The sequence below is a fragment of the Coffea eugenioides genome, chromosome 1 (genome assembly GCF_003713205.1).
Source record: "Coffea eugenioides isolate CCC68of chromosome 1, Ceug_1.0, whole genome shotgun sequence".
Taxonomy (NCBI): domain Eukaryota; kingdom Viridiplantae; phylum Streptophyta; class Magnoliopsida; order Gentianales; family Rubiaceae; genus Coffea; species Coffea eugenioides.
The window spans coordinates 26,539,020-26,552,472 of NC_040035.1; the positions used below are offsets into that span (position 1 = coordinate 26,539,020).

Below are 13,453 nucleotides of genomic sequence, written 5' to 3' on the forward strand. Positions count from 1 at the left end.
CGGAAAGGGGTGAGCTTGCGCTCAATGAGGTACCAAACAGATAGCATTAAAATCATGGCATTTCACATTTAACAAATCAGATACACATGTCAGAGGTAAAGCAAAGGAACCAATGATTCAAATCAGAAGGATACGGGTGGCTCTCAGGAGCCAAATTTCCAGCGCAATACTTGATCCAAACCGGTTGACTCTCCGTCAACGTATATAGAACCAATGCGTCCGTAGACCCCTCTTATCACCGAATTCCGTCCACCAAACACCCCTTTACCGGGCCCGCTCACCTCAAACGAACAAAATGGTAATACTCGAGTATACCCGGAATCAAGGGTCTCAATACCCAAAATCCCCGAACAGACTACCGTGGTTCGTTATCTAATCGTCCAGGCCCTTGCCGGCCCGACTCGAATAACTTAGCCACAGGATTGAGCTCATAGGTCATAGAAATCCGAACAGATGCAGACACAGATAACAGATTCAAATTTTGCATAGTAAATTGGCATATGAACAGACTAGAGAACGAGTGTGATAAAGTACACCCTCGTCTCGAACAAATAAACAGATTGCAGAGCAGAAATCAAGTTAAATAGCAATGGAGGGGAGTGGTACACTCACCGGCTCAACTTCAAAAGTTTTTACTTCAGATTGGCCTTAATCGCCAAGAAACCCTAAAATAATCAAAATAAACCAATTGAAGATTTCATATCCAAAATCGAGTAAACGGAATGCACAAGTGAGGCTCGACTACACGTCGTACGCCTTGCCCAAAAATACTAATGCAAGGGTGCAAAAACATGATTTTCTTGGAAACAAAAGATAACATGAAGACCTAGGGTCAACAACCCAAAAGCCCTTCATGTCCATCAAAAGGCAAATCCAACTTAAAGAACCAAACGGCCTAGAAAATCGGACAGCATTTCCCCTAAATTTCTTACTTTTCCAGCCATTAAGGCTTCATGATTTCCTCAAATCAGTCCCAAAACCTCACACAAAAGTCATCTCATTTCCCAAAAGCCGTTCACTAGGCTCAAAGCAATACAAGTACAAAAGTTAGCTAGGAAATGACCGGAATAAGAGTAAGCCTTAAAACATGCAAACAAGTACAATGAGACTCGATAACGAATCATAAAGCCATGCCAATCACAACCCCAATAGGGTTTCATATACATATATAAGCATAATAGCAAACCAGAAAATCAGAAAATATAACTCATTTGATCAATCAACAAAAACAGGTTTGGCCTCCGTATGCGGTAATGGCACAAAATGCGCTACGCTTATCGGATGAGGGCGTAAGACCCACCATCTCAAAGCTAAAAGACAGGGATACAACAATGTAGAAGGCCTCTCAGTCCAAATCCTAGCACAACTAGGTCAAATGTGCCAAATACTAAACCAGAATTACCAAAACAGGTTTGCAAAACACACAAAACTGTAATGAACACAACTCAGTCTATACAAGTCCAAATGCCGAAATTCCAAAGGAATAAGCTAGCTAAGACATCCAGCTACATTTCATCAGAAGACACCAACTTCAAAATCCAAACCAATGCCAGTCAACATAGACAATTACTATCGCAGTTCGTACATTCTGTTCACCCAGAACAGCAACAGTAAAAACGGCATAACTCACTCTACACTACTCCAAATGCCCTGAAATTTTGCAGGCACTTCAAACTCATCAATACCTACAACTTTCATGTTTTGAGCAAAGTCCAATTCGACCTCTATCTATGACCTAAAATTTCGGACAGAATGTTCAACCAAGAACCCTAATTTTCCAGAAATTCTTCCAAATTCAAAATTGATTGCAATTTCCTATCATATGCACCTACTAGAGCTAAAGCCCCTTATTACCAACCATCAAAAACAACCACACCATCAAGATCATATGAAACCAGAAAATTCATCATAAAATTGAAAACTCCACCAAAACACTTCAAATCAAGAAACAAGTCACATAATCCATCACTTTAGGTCCCATTAAGCACCATATAAGCATCAATAAGTGTAGTAGAATGTGTAATCATCACTTACCTAAGAAATAAGAGAAGAGGAGTTGTAGACCACCCTAGCTCTTCAAGAAAACTTCACCAAACAACCTCTATCACCAACTAGAAAGATTTTTATGGAGTAGAAATGGATGTAAGCCAATGTTTTTGGGTGATTTGCACCAAGTAGTAGCTAGAACTTGAAGAGTTTCTTCTTCCTTCCTTGCACAAGAGGTTCGGCCAACAAGAGGTAAGAAATGGTAATTTTTTGTGCATTTTTGAGATATTTAACCAATTTTTGGTCAAAAGTCAAAATAGTGAATAGTAACTCTTAAGTCAAAACCAATGTAGTGGTGACACTTGTCACCTACATTAATGAAATCTTATCTTTCTTTTTCCTCTCACATCAATCAATCTCACTCTCGACTGATCTCTTAACACCCGATAAATTTTACACAGTATCCGAAACTTAACCTTATTGGCCGAATTTTTCCGAACTTTTCGCACTAGCGGGTCCCACGTCCAATATATATTCTTAATTTTCTAAAAACTCTCCAATACTAGAAAAATTATCTAAAAACTATAATTGCTCATAAAATTTATCTAGAAAATTTTCCGGATACAGAAAGTGCAGAAAACAAGCCATGAAAAATGAGAAAACCTAGAAAATGCAAATTACGGGTTCTCACACTCTCTCCCCCTTAAAAGAATTTCGCCCTCGAAATTTTACCTTTCAAATTTAAAGTAACCAATGGCCTGTACCTTCTTCGTCTTCAGAGTCAGAAGAAACGAGATTCTTCATTCCAGTCCCTTTTCCACTTGACGGTCCAGGGTCGGTCTTGGTTGGTTGCTGGGTTCCTTTCTTTTCACGCGCTTTACTCGGGCAATGAGCAATTCGATGCTCGGCGCTCCCACAGTACAGACATCTCCCTCCTCTTTTCCAACAATTCTCTTCAAAATGATTGGATTTTCTACAATAGCCACAATATGGTAGAGGAATTGAGGTCTGATCTCCTTGTGAGATATCCCTCAGTGGTCCTTTTTCCCTTGAGTTTCCTCCCGGCGTATCCTCCTTAAGTGTCTCCAGAATTGTCACACCCCTAGCTCCACGACCCTTCTTCGCCAAGGGCCTACCTTGCTCACCCTGTTCTGGCAATTTACCCCTTTTCTTGCCCCTTTTCTTGGCATAGAAGATCGTCCCCTGTGGCCTTACAATTCCTGCCCTTTGAGCTTCCTCTGGCGTCCCCATAGAAGTATTACCTTGTGCCATTGCTACAGTCTCCTTGGAAATCTCTTCGTATTTCCTCTTTAACTCCATGTTTTGGTATAAGAGCTCAAGTTTCTCCGAATACTCTTGCTTCCATTGCCTTTCCCAGTACTCGGTCAGCCTCCCTTGAACCTCTAGTTCATCTCGGAGAACCGAAATTTTCTGATACGGATCAATCCAATGTGTCATCTTACGGAAGTGCTGGAACTCGGGTACTAGCCTGTCGGGCAAAACAATGAGTCATAATACATTCCTAAGTACAAGTGGCATTCTCGATCCTCGTACAGTTATTGTTTCCCTTTTCTTCTCTTGATTCTTGGCCTCGCTTAGTTCCACGGCCACGACCACGTCCACGACTGCTTACTCCTTACATATATATATATTTATATATTTTTTTTTCTCTCTTTTCTTTTTCCCCTTTCCCCAAGGTAATTCAACGCATAACCACAGTAAAGTGACAAAAGTAATCAAATTCTAGCACACTAATTACACCAATGACATATGCACATATAACACACCATGTATCAAGAAAATGGTTAATCAGATACACCAATACATGCCAAATTAGACAGATAATCCTATGCACAATACTCAAACCACTGTTATGTCATAGCGGTATCAAAGCAAATCAAAAGTAAAGACGATATAGTCCCAGACCCAATTAAAATAACCCCGTCCGATCCCTCACGTCACTTACCATGCAAACTAGATATCCAATAACCTCATGGACTCATTCCAGCCAAACAAAGCCTATTCATGTTCCCAATATGCAAATCTCACATACTTAACACCGTTTCAACTCTGGAGTACTCAGGCACAAGAATCCGAAATAAGACAATTCACCTCTCGAGCTGGCCAGTCCCAAGAGTAAATCATCTATATTACAGATTCCTACCCGACATACATATCTATCTTCCTCGAATCCCATGATAAAGATCTTTACACTTATGGCATGTCTGGTTCATAACTTACGCTCAAACGAGCACTTAGACATATTCATTAAATCAGGACCATACACCACTTGGCCCAAGCTCATTCCGCGCAGAGACCACGCGAAGTGGCTCTGATACCAATTGTAACAGCCCCACTTTCCCCTAAGGCGAACCAAAGGGGTGAGCGGACTGCCTGCCCAGCTCTCGCCAGGACTCACGATGCAGACTAGAACTATCTATAGCGATCCGGAACTTACGAACGAGCGTAAACGAGTCAAAATGGTAAAATAACCCAAATTTTAAAAAAATAAAATCCGAAGTCGGCCATGAATAGTGACCGACCCGACAGAATCCAACCGAAATAGCCAACAACATTCACATCTGAACTTTAGCGTTTACAAATCAAAATGACATACAAAAGTTTTCAAAAGTTAATATAAACACACGGTTTGCCAAATCAAAAGAGAAAACGCCCCAAAAGTACACTTAGGGTTTTAATACATGAGCTATACAAAAGATATGTTCAACTAGCTCAATTTGGCAGCCATTTGTCAAATCCAGACCAAAAGGGTTTATTTTCCTGTAAGGAAAACAAAAGGAACGGAAAGGGGTGAGCTTGCGCTCAATGAGGTACCAAACAGATAGCATTAAAATCATGGCATTTCACATTTAACAAATCAGATACACATGTCAGAGGTAAAGCAAAGGAACCAATGATTCAAATCAGAAGGATACGGGTGGCTCTCAGGAGCCAAATTTCCAGCGCAATACTTGATCCAAACCGGTTGACTCTCCGTCAACGTATATAGAACCAATGCGTCCGTAGACCCCTCTTATCACCGAATTCCGTCCACCAAACACCCCTTTACCGGGCCCGCTCACCTCAAACGAACAAAATGGTAATACTCGAGTATACCCGGAATCAAGGGTCTCAATACCCAAAATCCCCGAACAGACTACCGTGGTTCGTTATCTAATCGTCCAGGCCCTTGCCGGCCCGACTCGAATAACTTAGCCACAGGATTGAGCTCATAGGTCATAGAAATCCGAACAGATGCAGACACAGATAACAGATTCAAATTTTGCATAGTAAATTGGCATATGAACAGACACCCTCGTCTCGAACAAATAAACAGATTGCAGAGCAGAAATCAAGTTAAATAGCAATGGAGGGGAGTGGTACACTCACCGGCTCAACTTCAAAAGTTTTTACTTCAGATTGGCCTTAATCGCCAAGAAACCCTAAAATAATCAAAATAAACCAATTGAAGATTTCATATCCAAAATCGAGTAAACGGAATGCACAAGTGAGGCTCGACTACACGTCGTACGCCTTGCCCAAAAATACTAATGCAAGGGTGCAAAAACATGATTTTCTTGGAAACAAAAGATAACATGAAGACCTAGGGTCAACAACCCAAAAGCCCTTCATGTCCATCAAAAGGCAAATCCAACTTAAAGAACCAAACGGCCTAGAAAATCGGACAGCATTTCCCCTAAATTTCTTACTTTTCCAGCCATTAAGGCTTCATGATTTCCTCAAATCAGTCCCAAAACCTCACACAAAAGTCATCTCATTACCCAAAAGCCGTTCACTAGGCTCAAAGCAATACAAGTACAAAAGTTAGCTAGGAAATGACCGGAATAAGAGTAAGCCTTAAAACATGCAAACAAGTACAATGAGACTCGATAACGAATCATAAAGCCATGCCAATCACAACCCCAATAGGGTTTCATATACATATATAAGCATAATAGCAAACCAGAAAATCAGAAAATATAACTCATTTGATCAATCAACAAAAACAGGTTTGGCCTCCGTATGCGGTAATGGCACAAAATGCGCTACGCTTATCGGATGAGGGCGTAAGACCCACCATCTCAAAGCTAAAAGACAGGGATACAACAATGTAGAAGGCCTCTCAGTCCAAATCCTAGCACAACTAGGTCAAATGTGCCAAATACTAAACCAGAATTACCAAAACAGGTTTGCAAAACACACAAAACTGTAATGAACACAACTCAGTCTATACAAGTCCAAATGCCGAAATTCCAAAGGAATAAGCTAGCTAAGACATCCAGCTACATTTCATCAGAAGACACCAACTTCAAAATCCAAACCAATGCCAGTCAACATAGACAATTACTATCGCAGTTCGTACATTCTGTTCACCCAGAACAGCAACAGTAAAAACGGCATAACTCACTCTACACTACTCCAAATGCCCTGAAATTTTGCAGGCACTTCAAACTCATCAATACCTACAACTTTCATGTTTTGAGCAAAGTCCAATTCGACCTCTATCTATGACCTAAAATTTCGGACAGAATGTTCAACCAAGAACCCTAATTTTCCAGAAATTCTTCCAAATTCAAAATTGATTGCAATTTCCTATCATATGCACCTACTAGAGCTAAAGCCCCTTATTACCAACCATCAAAAACAACCACACCATCAAGATCATATGAAACCAGAAAATTCATCATAAAATTGAAAACTCCACCAAAACACTTCAAATCAAGAAACAAGTCACATAATCCATCACTTTAGGTCCCATTAAGCACCATATAAGCATCAATAAGTGTAGTAGAATGTTTAATCATCACTTACCTAAGAAATAAGAGAAGAGGAGTTGTAGACCACCCTAGCTCTTCAAGAAAACTTCACCAAACAACCTCTATCACCAACTAGAAAGATTTTTATGGAGTAGAAATGGATGTAAGCCAATGTTTTTGGGTGATTTGCACCAAGTAGTAGCTAGAACTTGAAGAGTTTCTTCTTCCTTCCTTGCACAAGAGGTTCGGCCAACAAGAGGTAAGAAATGGTAATTTTTTGTGCATTTTTGAGATATTTAACCAATTTTTGGTCAAAAGTCAAAATAGTGAATAGTAACTCTTAAGTCAAAACCAATGTAGTGGTGACACTTGTCACCTACATTAATGAAATCTTATCTTTCTTTTTCCTCTCACATCAATCAATCTCACTCTCTACTTATCTCTTAACACCCGATAAATTTTACACAGTATCCGAAACTTAACCTTATTGGCCGAATTTTTCCGAACTTTTCGCACTAGCGGGTCCCACGTCCAATATATATTCTTAATTTTTTAAAAACTCTCCAATACTAGAAAAATTATCTAAAAACTATAATTGCTCATAAAATTTATCTAGAAAATTTTCTGGATACAGAAAGTGCAGAAAACAAGCCATGAAAAATGAGAAAACCTAGAAAATGCAAATTACGGGTTCTCACAAACTGAACACTTATTTCCAATACTTGATCAATATGATTAAATGATATATGATTGGTTTGATTGGGCAAGAGTGTACTTTATTGCACTTGTGCTTATTTGATATATACTTGTTTCACTACAAGAAAATTGTTCATCAGTGACAACACAAAGTCATCACAGAACATACAAATATCGTCACAAATACCTTTTATTGACGACTTTTTGATCGTCACAAAGTCGTCACTAAATTCCCGTCGGTAAAAGTAAATAGTGACGACCTAAAATGTCGTCACTAAATAGTTGTCATTAGTGACGACTTTAAGTAAAGCATTTTTGACAAAAGATCAAGTCGTCAATAAAACACTTCCAGATTGTCGTCACTAATGACCACTATTTAGTGACGACCTGATTGTCGTCACTAAATAGTGGTCATTAGTGACGACAATCCGGAAGTGTTTTATTAACGACTTAATCTTTTGTCGAAAATGCTCTACTTAAAGTCGTCACTAAAAAGCACCGAAAGCCATTGTATATAACTATTTTACTGACAACAATTGTCGTCACAAATGTAGCTTAGATTTAGTGACAATCTCTGTTGTGACAAGGAGTTTTTATTTTCTATTTTGTGACAACTTTTTTTTGTCATTAGATAATTTCTCAATAGCTTAATAGTCATAATTTGGTCTGTAATCATTGCTAAATCGTTGATTTTAAACAAACCATACAAATAAACATGAACGATTGATAACCAAAAGTATTTGCATTAGATTACATGGTAATAATATAGCATTCTCAAATGCCAAATTCAAGTGTACATTACCCAACTAATGCCTACAAAAATAATATTTGTCCAAAATATCACTTGTACATAAGGTACATTTACAAAAGCAATCACAGTTTAAGAAATTGAAGAACATCTAAATGAATCACTCCATGAGCAAAAGGCAATTTTGTCTTCAACATTCTTCAACCATAACCATAGATATCTTCCAAAAGCTAGTATGAATAGCATTTATCTGTCATAAAAGAGTAAAAGAAGTAGGTAAGGGGAGGAGTACAATAATAAAGAACAAGTAATGAGACTTAGATTATTAAGACAAAAATTACAATTCATTAAGAACCTCATATAATTTGGGCCCACATATTACAACACCAGCAAGAAGTTAGAAATCACAGTCCAATCTATACAAATACAACACTACATAAGCTCAACTAAAGAGCTCTCTAAAACAGTTTTTTTTTATTTTCTTTCTTCTTCTTTAAATAGCTCAACTTATTGAACAATTAAATTGGACTCTCACAGTAATTATTGTTTACAACTAGAATCGATGCCTGCTTGCAGCTTTTCCTGCCCCTTCTCATACATTCAAGGGAATGGGAAATGATTGTGGAAGTAGAAAAAGTAGACAACTTTCCTACAAAACATTCATAACATACCGCTTTGACGCCAGCTTCTTGCACGTATGCAATATCAGCAGGTGTAAAAAGTCCAGACTCACCAACGACCTAAAGATTTTGAAGACAGGAAAATGAATACATTGGTGATTAGACAAAATAATATGTAATGAGGCAGTCATGTGCCTCTGTCAACAATTTAACAAAGAAGGAGAAATCTTAAAGGGCATGAGAAAAGTGCAGAAATAGGATACTCACAATTATGCCTCTTTCTCGGATTATTCTCCCACGTTCTCCTTGAAGAAGATTTTTAGTATTGCTGATGTCAACCTTAAATGTTTCTGCAGATAGACAAAGCTAAATTAACTTGCAAGACTCCAACAAATGACTTGTACTGATTCTGTAAGCTACTCATTGCTCTTTTAACATTTTTTCTAAGTTGTGCATTTTTTATCATCTTCATCCTTGTTCTTTTCGGATTTATAGCTTGTTTCCACTCACCCATCCTCAAGATGAGCACCTTTACCCATTGTTACCTAACTCATTTTTTCCTGACTGACTGTTTACGAACTACCATTCTAAGAGAAAAAGGTTATATCATGCAACCATATTGAATATCAGCACTAAGCAAGACGAGATATAACTAGGAAGAGTATCCAGCACCAGATTTTGGCATCTAGCAATCGGTGCCGTGCAGAAGTATGTCAAAGAAGTTAATTCCTAGAAAGTTTAAAAAAAAAAAGGGTAGTAGGGGATTGTCATAACAGAATTAATTTGTTGGTATTATTATTTATAGCATCACAGTGCAAATGATATACACTTCAGCAAATGATTAGCTACTTGAAAATATTTAGGCCTTCTCATCGATGTTAGTAAGAATACAAGGAACTAATTTTTGTCCAAATACAGCTACAATCGAATGTAAACTTGATAGCAGCTTCAGAATCAAAATATCAAGGTATCAAACTTTAAATGCACAATCAAGAAGGAGAAGATTTAAATGATCGATATAGAATTTTCTTTAGAAACATACCGAGGTTACGGTTGTTTATTCCAATAAGTTCAATCCCATCAATCCCAAGAACACGATCCATCTCCCTCTCATCATGTACCTAAAAAATGAGATATGACAAACAAAGGTCAAAATCATTGATACTTCAAACGTTTTACTTGACAAGAAAAACAAAATAAAACCAAAATCAGGAAAAAATAAAACCAAAATTGCTTCAAGTAAAGTACCAAGATAATTATTAGACAGCCTTCATGAGAACAGAAGGACCACTAACCTACATATGTTTAAAAAAGAAATTTTTTCTTCATGAAGAAGACGAAAAACAAACTTGAGATATCATTACAGATTTTTGTTGATATTCCGATTTTTGTACAAATCACAAACAAGAAAATGAAAATTACCTTCACTTAAACGTCCTAAATCTAACACTAAAAGTGAGGAGGGAATTGAGTTCTATTAATTGTTAAGACAGCAAAAGGAAAGAAAGAAGAAAACAATAACCATACCTCCACAAGTGGTGTTAAACCAAGCAATTTGCAGATCTTAGTCATGTATTTGATATCAAGATCTGGTAAAACAGCAGCAATTAACAGGATTGCATCTGCGCCTTTTGTGCGAGCATAGTATATTTGCCAAGCGTCTATAACAAACTCTTTGCATAACAGAGGGCACTGCACATGTAAATTGTTTCAGCAATCACTTTCAAAAATAATACTTCGAGCTAATATTCAGTAGAAATATGCATCAAGAAGAAAAAAAATACCTTCACTCCTGAATTCCTTATCTTCTCCAAATTCTCAAAGCCTCCCTTATTTTATGGAGCACAGAAACAAAAAAGTAGTGATGATAATTAGCAGTAAGAATTAACTTAAAAACAAATACATTGACTTGCAGAGACAGGCTTATATGACCCTGAAGAAAAAAGTCACCAAATGACTGAAGAGTTTAAATCCTTACTTGAAAGTATTTCTAGTCTGTTAATACACTGAGGCATGCTGCTCCACCTTTTTCATAGGCCTTAGCAATTTCAACCTGTTATAATAGACAACCAAGAATTAATGCAAACAGATACACTGTCAATATCTTAAGAATTGTATTCAGATATTATAACCCACAGTAACCTATTCAATTAACCACTGATGAAGGAATAAACCAGCAAACAACTATAGGACCAAAAGATTCTCTAATCAAACCAGAACAAGGAGCTTTTATATAATATAACTAAGTCTCCCTGTATGAAGCTTCCAACTTATTGATAACTGTAATCTGCCATACAAGCCTTTTAAAATCTTACAAAATGATTTAGTTCCAGTTCTTCCTTATCTAATTCTCTGCTTTAGTTCCTCACATACTGACCAATCTACTCCCATTATACTTACAGAGCCATATAAGATCAATCTTTTTTGCACGGCAAAAAAAGAGCATGCAGTCAAAACTCATATGCTCTATTTTTGTACAATCAAACCTCGTAACATATACAAATTTTGACCATGAAGATTGTAAGTGTTCAGTAATGCATAGAATACATGGGATTTCAAGGTCAAAGAAAACGTTACAGGGGAGGGGAAAAAAAACGAAAAATAGAAGCAAGGGCAATGCACAATGACAACTGCATACCACTGAACAGGTACTTCTAGCTTCTGTGCACCACTCTATTGGCAGCAGAAAAGTCTCGCAAAAAGAGAAGAGGGGGCAAAAAGGAAAAAAGGCATGCATCTGTAAGGACTTGAATACAAGGCATAGACCTTCTCCACCAGCATCTTTAACATCCATTAAAGATAAATTTAGCATCTCCTTTTAACAAACTTAGAATCTGGAGTATCTTGAGGAAAAAGGGCACTTTGAGCATAATCAGTTTACTAACAAGAAAGACAGGTTTTCAAATTGCTCATATCTTTTAAGGAATACGTGACTTTGAACTAAATATGAGAACATCCAATTCTAGGTTAGTGAAAGTCCTTAAAGCTTCCACTGATGGCTATGCGCTTTACAATTAGCCTGAATTGACTCATCACAGTTCCTAATGTCCTACCTGAGCTCGGTCAAGTAAATTGAAAAACAAACCATAGCTAAATGAAATTGTGGTCACCGGCTAAGATCAGAAAGTCATTTAGTGATGTGATAATATGTAGGACAGCCTGGATTAAAAATATTGTAGAATATGTATATCTAATATCTCCATAGAGTGGTTTAATAGTCTAGTGCCACTTAAATGTTAGAGTAATCAAACGAGGACCATTTATTCAAAAGCAAAACGTTAAACTTATTGTAGAAAAATTAGATTGTTTGCTTATCTATTTCTTCAGTGATTTTTAGAAAAGAACAAAAATTAGATTGCTGGTTCATTTTTTTTCTTGATCATCCTAACTGGTATTTTTGGGAAAAGAATAAATATATACACTGTTTAACATGCATACTTCTGAGAATTATACTTGAATAAAATATGACCGATTTGACTTTATCAATTTGTCAACTAAATCCATAGCTTATGCTCCACTTCGGAGGATTAATGCTGTACATAATCAATATAACTATGCTACTTATTAAGCCATCAAAAGTGCAGATTTCAGATATAGGGTGTTAATTTAACCCTTCGATCCCTATATACAAAAACCAGAATTTTCTTTTTAAAAAAACAATACCAGAATTTATTGCAATGCAACTGAAAATATTAGACAAAATAGACCCACTGAGACTAGAGTCTTGGTTGCTGCTAATTCACAAGAACTGGGCAGTGGACATAAATGATTCCTTCGTCCATTCCCTCAATTTCTGTCCCCTTTCATGGCAACCTTATCGGATAAGGGGATATATACCCAAGAAAACGAAAAAGATTTTGGTCACAGTTACACCTAACTCTCAACCAAGACATGTATTACGTAATTAGCAATAGGGCCACAAAAATTTAATATATCAGTATTTCCAACGACAGCAAACCAAAACCATGGAAGCTCAAAACTTCGCTTACTGGGTAAGCCTACAAAAATTAATTGCACTGTCAATGAAATAACCTTGAACTACTCACCTAATTGGCTAGTTATTTAAACAAAACTCGATCCCTTCTCTCGGAATGCCTAACATAGGCTTCCATTCCAATTTTCAACAATTCTGTCTCCTCCCTCTTTAATGCATTCCAGAAAATAAGGAGCACTGGCTCCTCGGACCATCCTAAACTACCCTAACCTGTGGTCAGATAACCCGAAATATTGAAGCTAAAACAAGTAGCTACACAGCTTAATCCAGGCGACTCAGTAGCGATAACAAAAAGGATCTTACATATTAGGGATTTGGAAAAATTGGGGAAAATGTATAGGAGAGAGAAAAATGAACCTTTCCAATGAAAACCTTGTACTTTAATGCTGGACAGCCATGGTGATGCTAGTGAGAAGCCAGAGAACGGATTTGTTGTGTGGGTGAAAGTATCAGGCCGTGCGGAAGCTCTGTTTTGGTGCTTAGTGCTCTGTTTTGCGGAAGCTTTTGTTTACTTCAGCTCGGTAAAAGTTTGTCTCAAGTGTTCCGTTGCTTTAAGTCAGACCAAGTGTTCCGTTGCTTTTGTTTTCAGAATGTGTTCCGCTGCTTTGGTCTTTGCTTTGCTTTGGATATTGTTTTTGTTGCGCGGCACTTT

The 13,453-nt window shown here is 37.4% G+C and overlaps 1 protein-coding gene across 1 annotated transcript; it reads right to left on the reverse strand.

The window, feature by feature from the left end:
- Positions 1-8,401: 8,401 nt before the first annotated feature.
- On the reverse strand, positions 8,402-13,209 carry LOC113783376 (indole-3-glycerol phosphate synthase, chloroplastic-like; the record flags this gene model as incomplete). The annotated part of the gene is made up of 8 exons (XM_027329497.1): positions 13,159-13,209; positions 10,786-10,860; positions 10,592-10,636; positions 10,335-10,499; positions 9,850-9,928; positions 9,075-9,157; positions 8,859-8,927; positions 8,402-8,437 (listed from the first exon to the last, which is right to left on the reverse strand). Coding segments are annotated over exons 4-8 (312 nt in total), but the record flags the coding sequence as incomplete, so codon positions are not given.
- Positions 13,210-13,453: the final 244 nt, after the last annotated feature.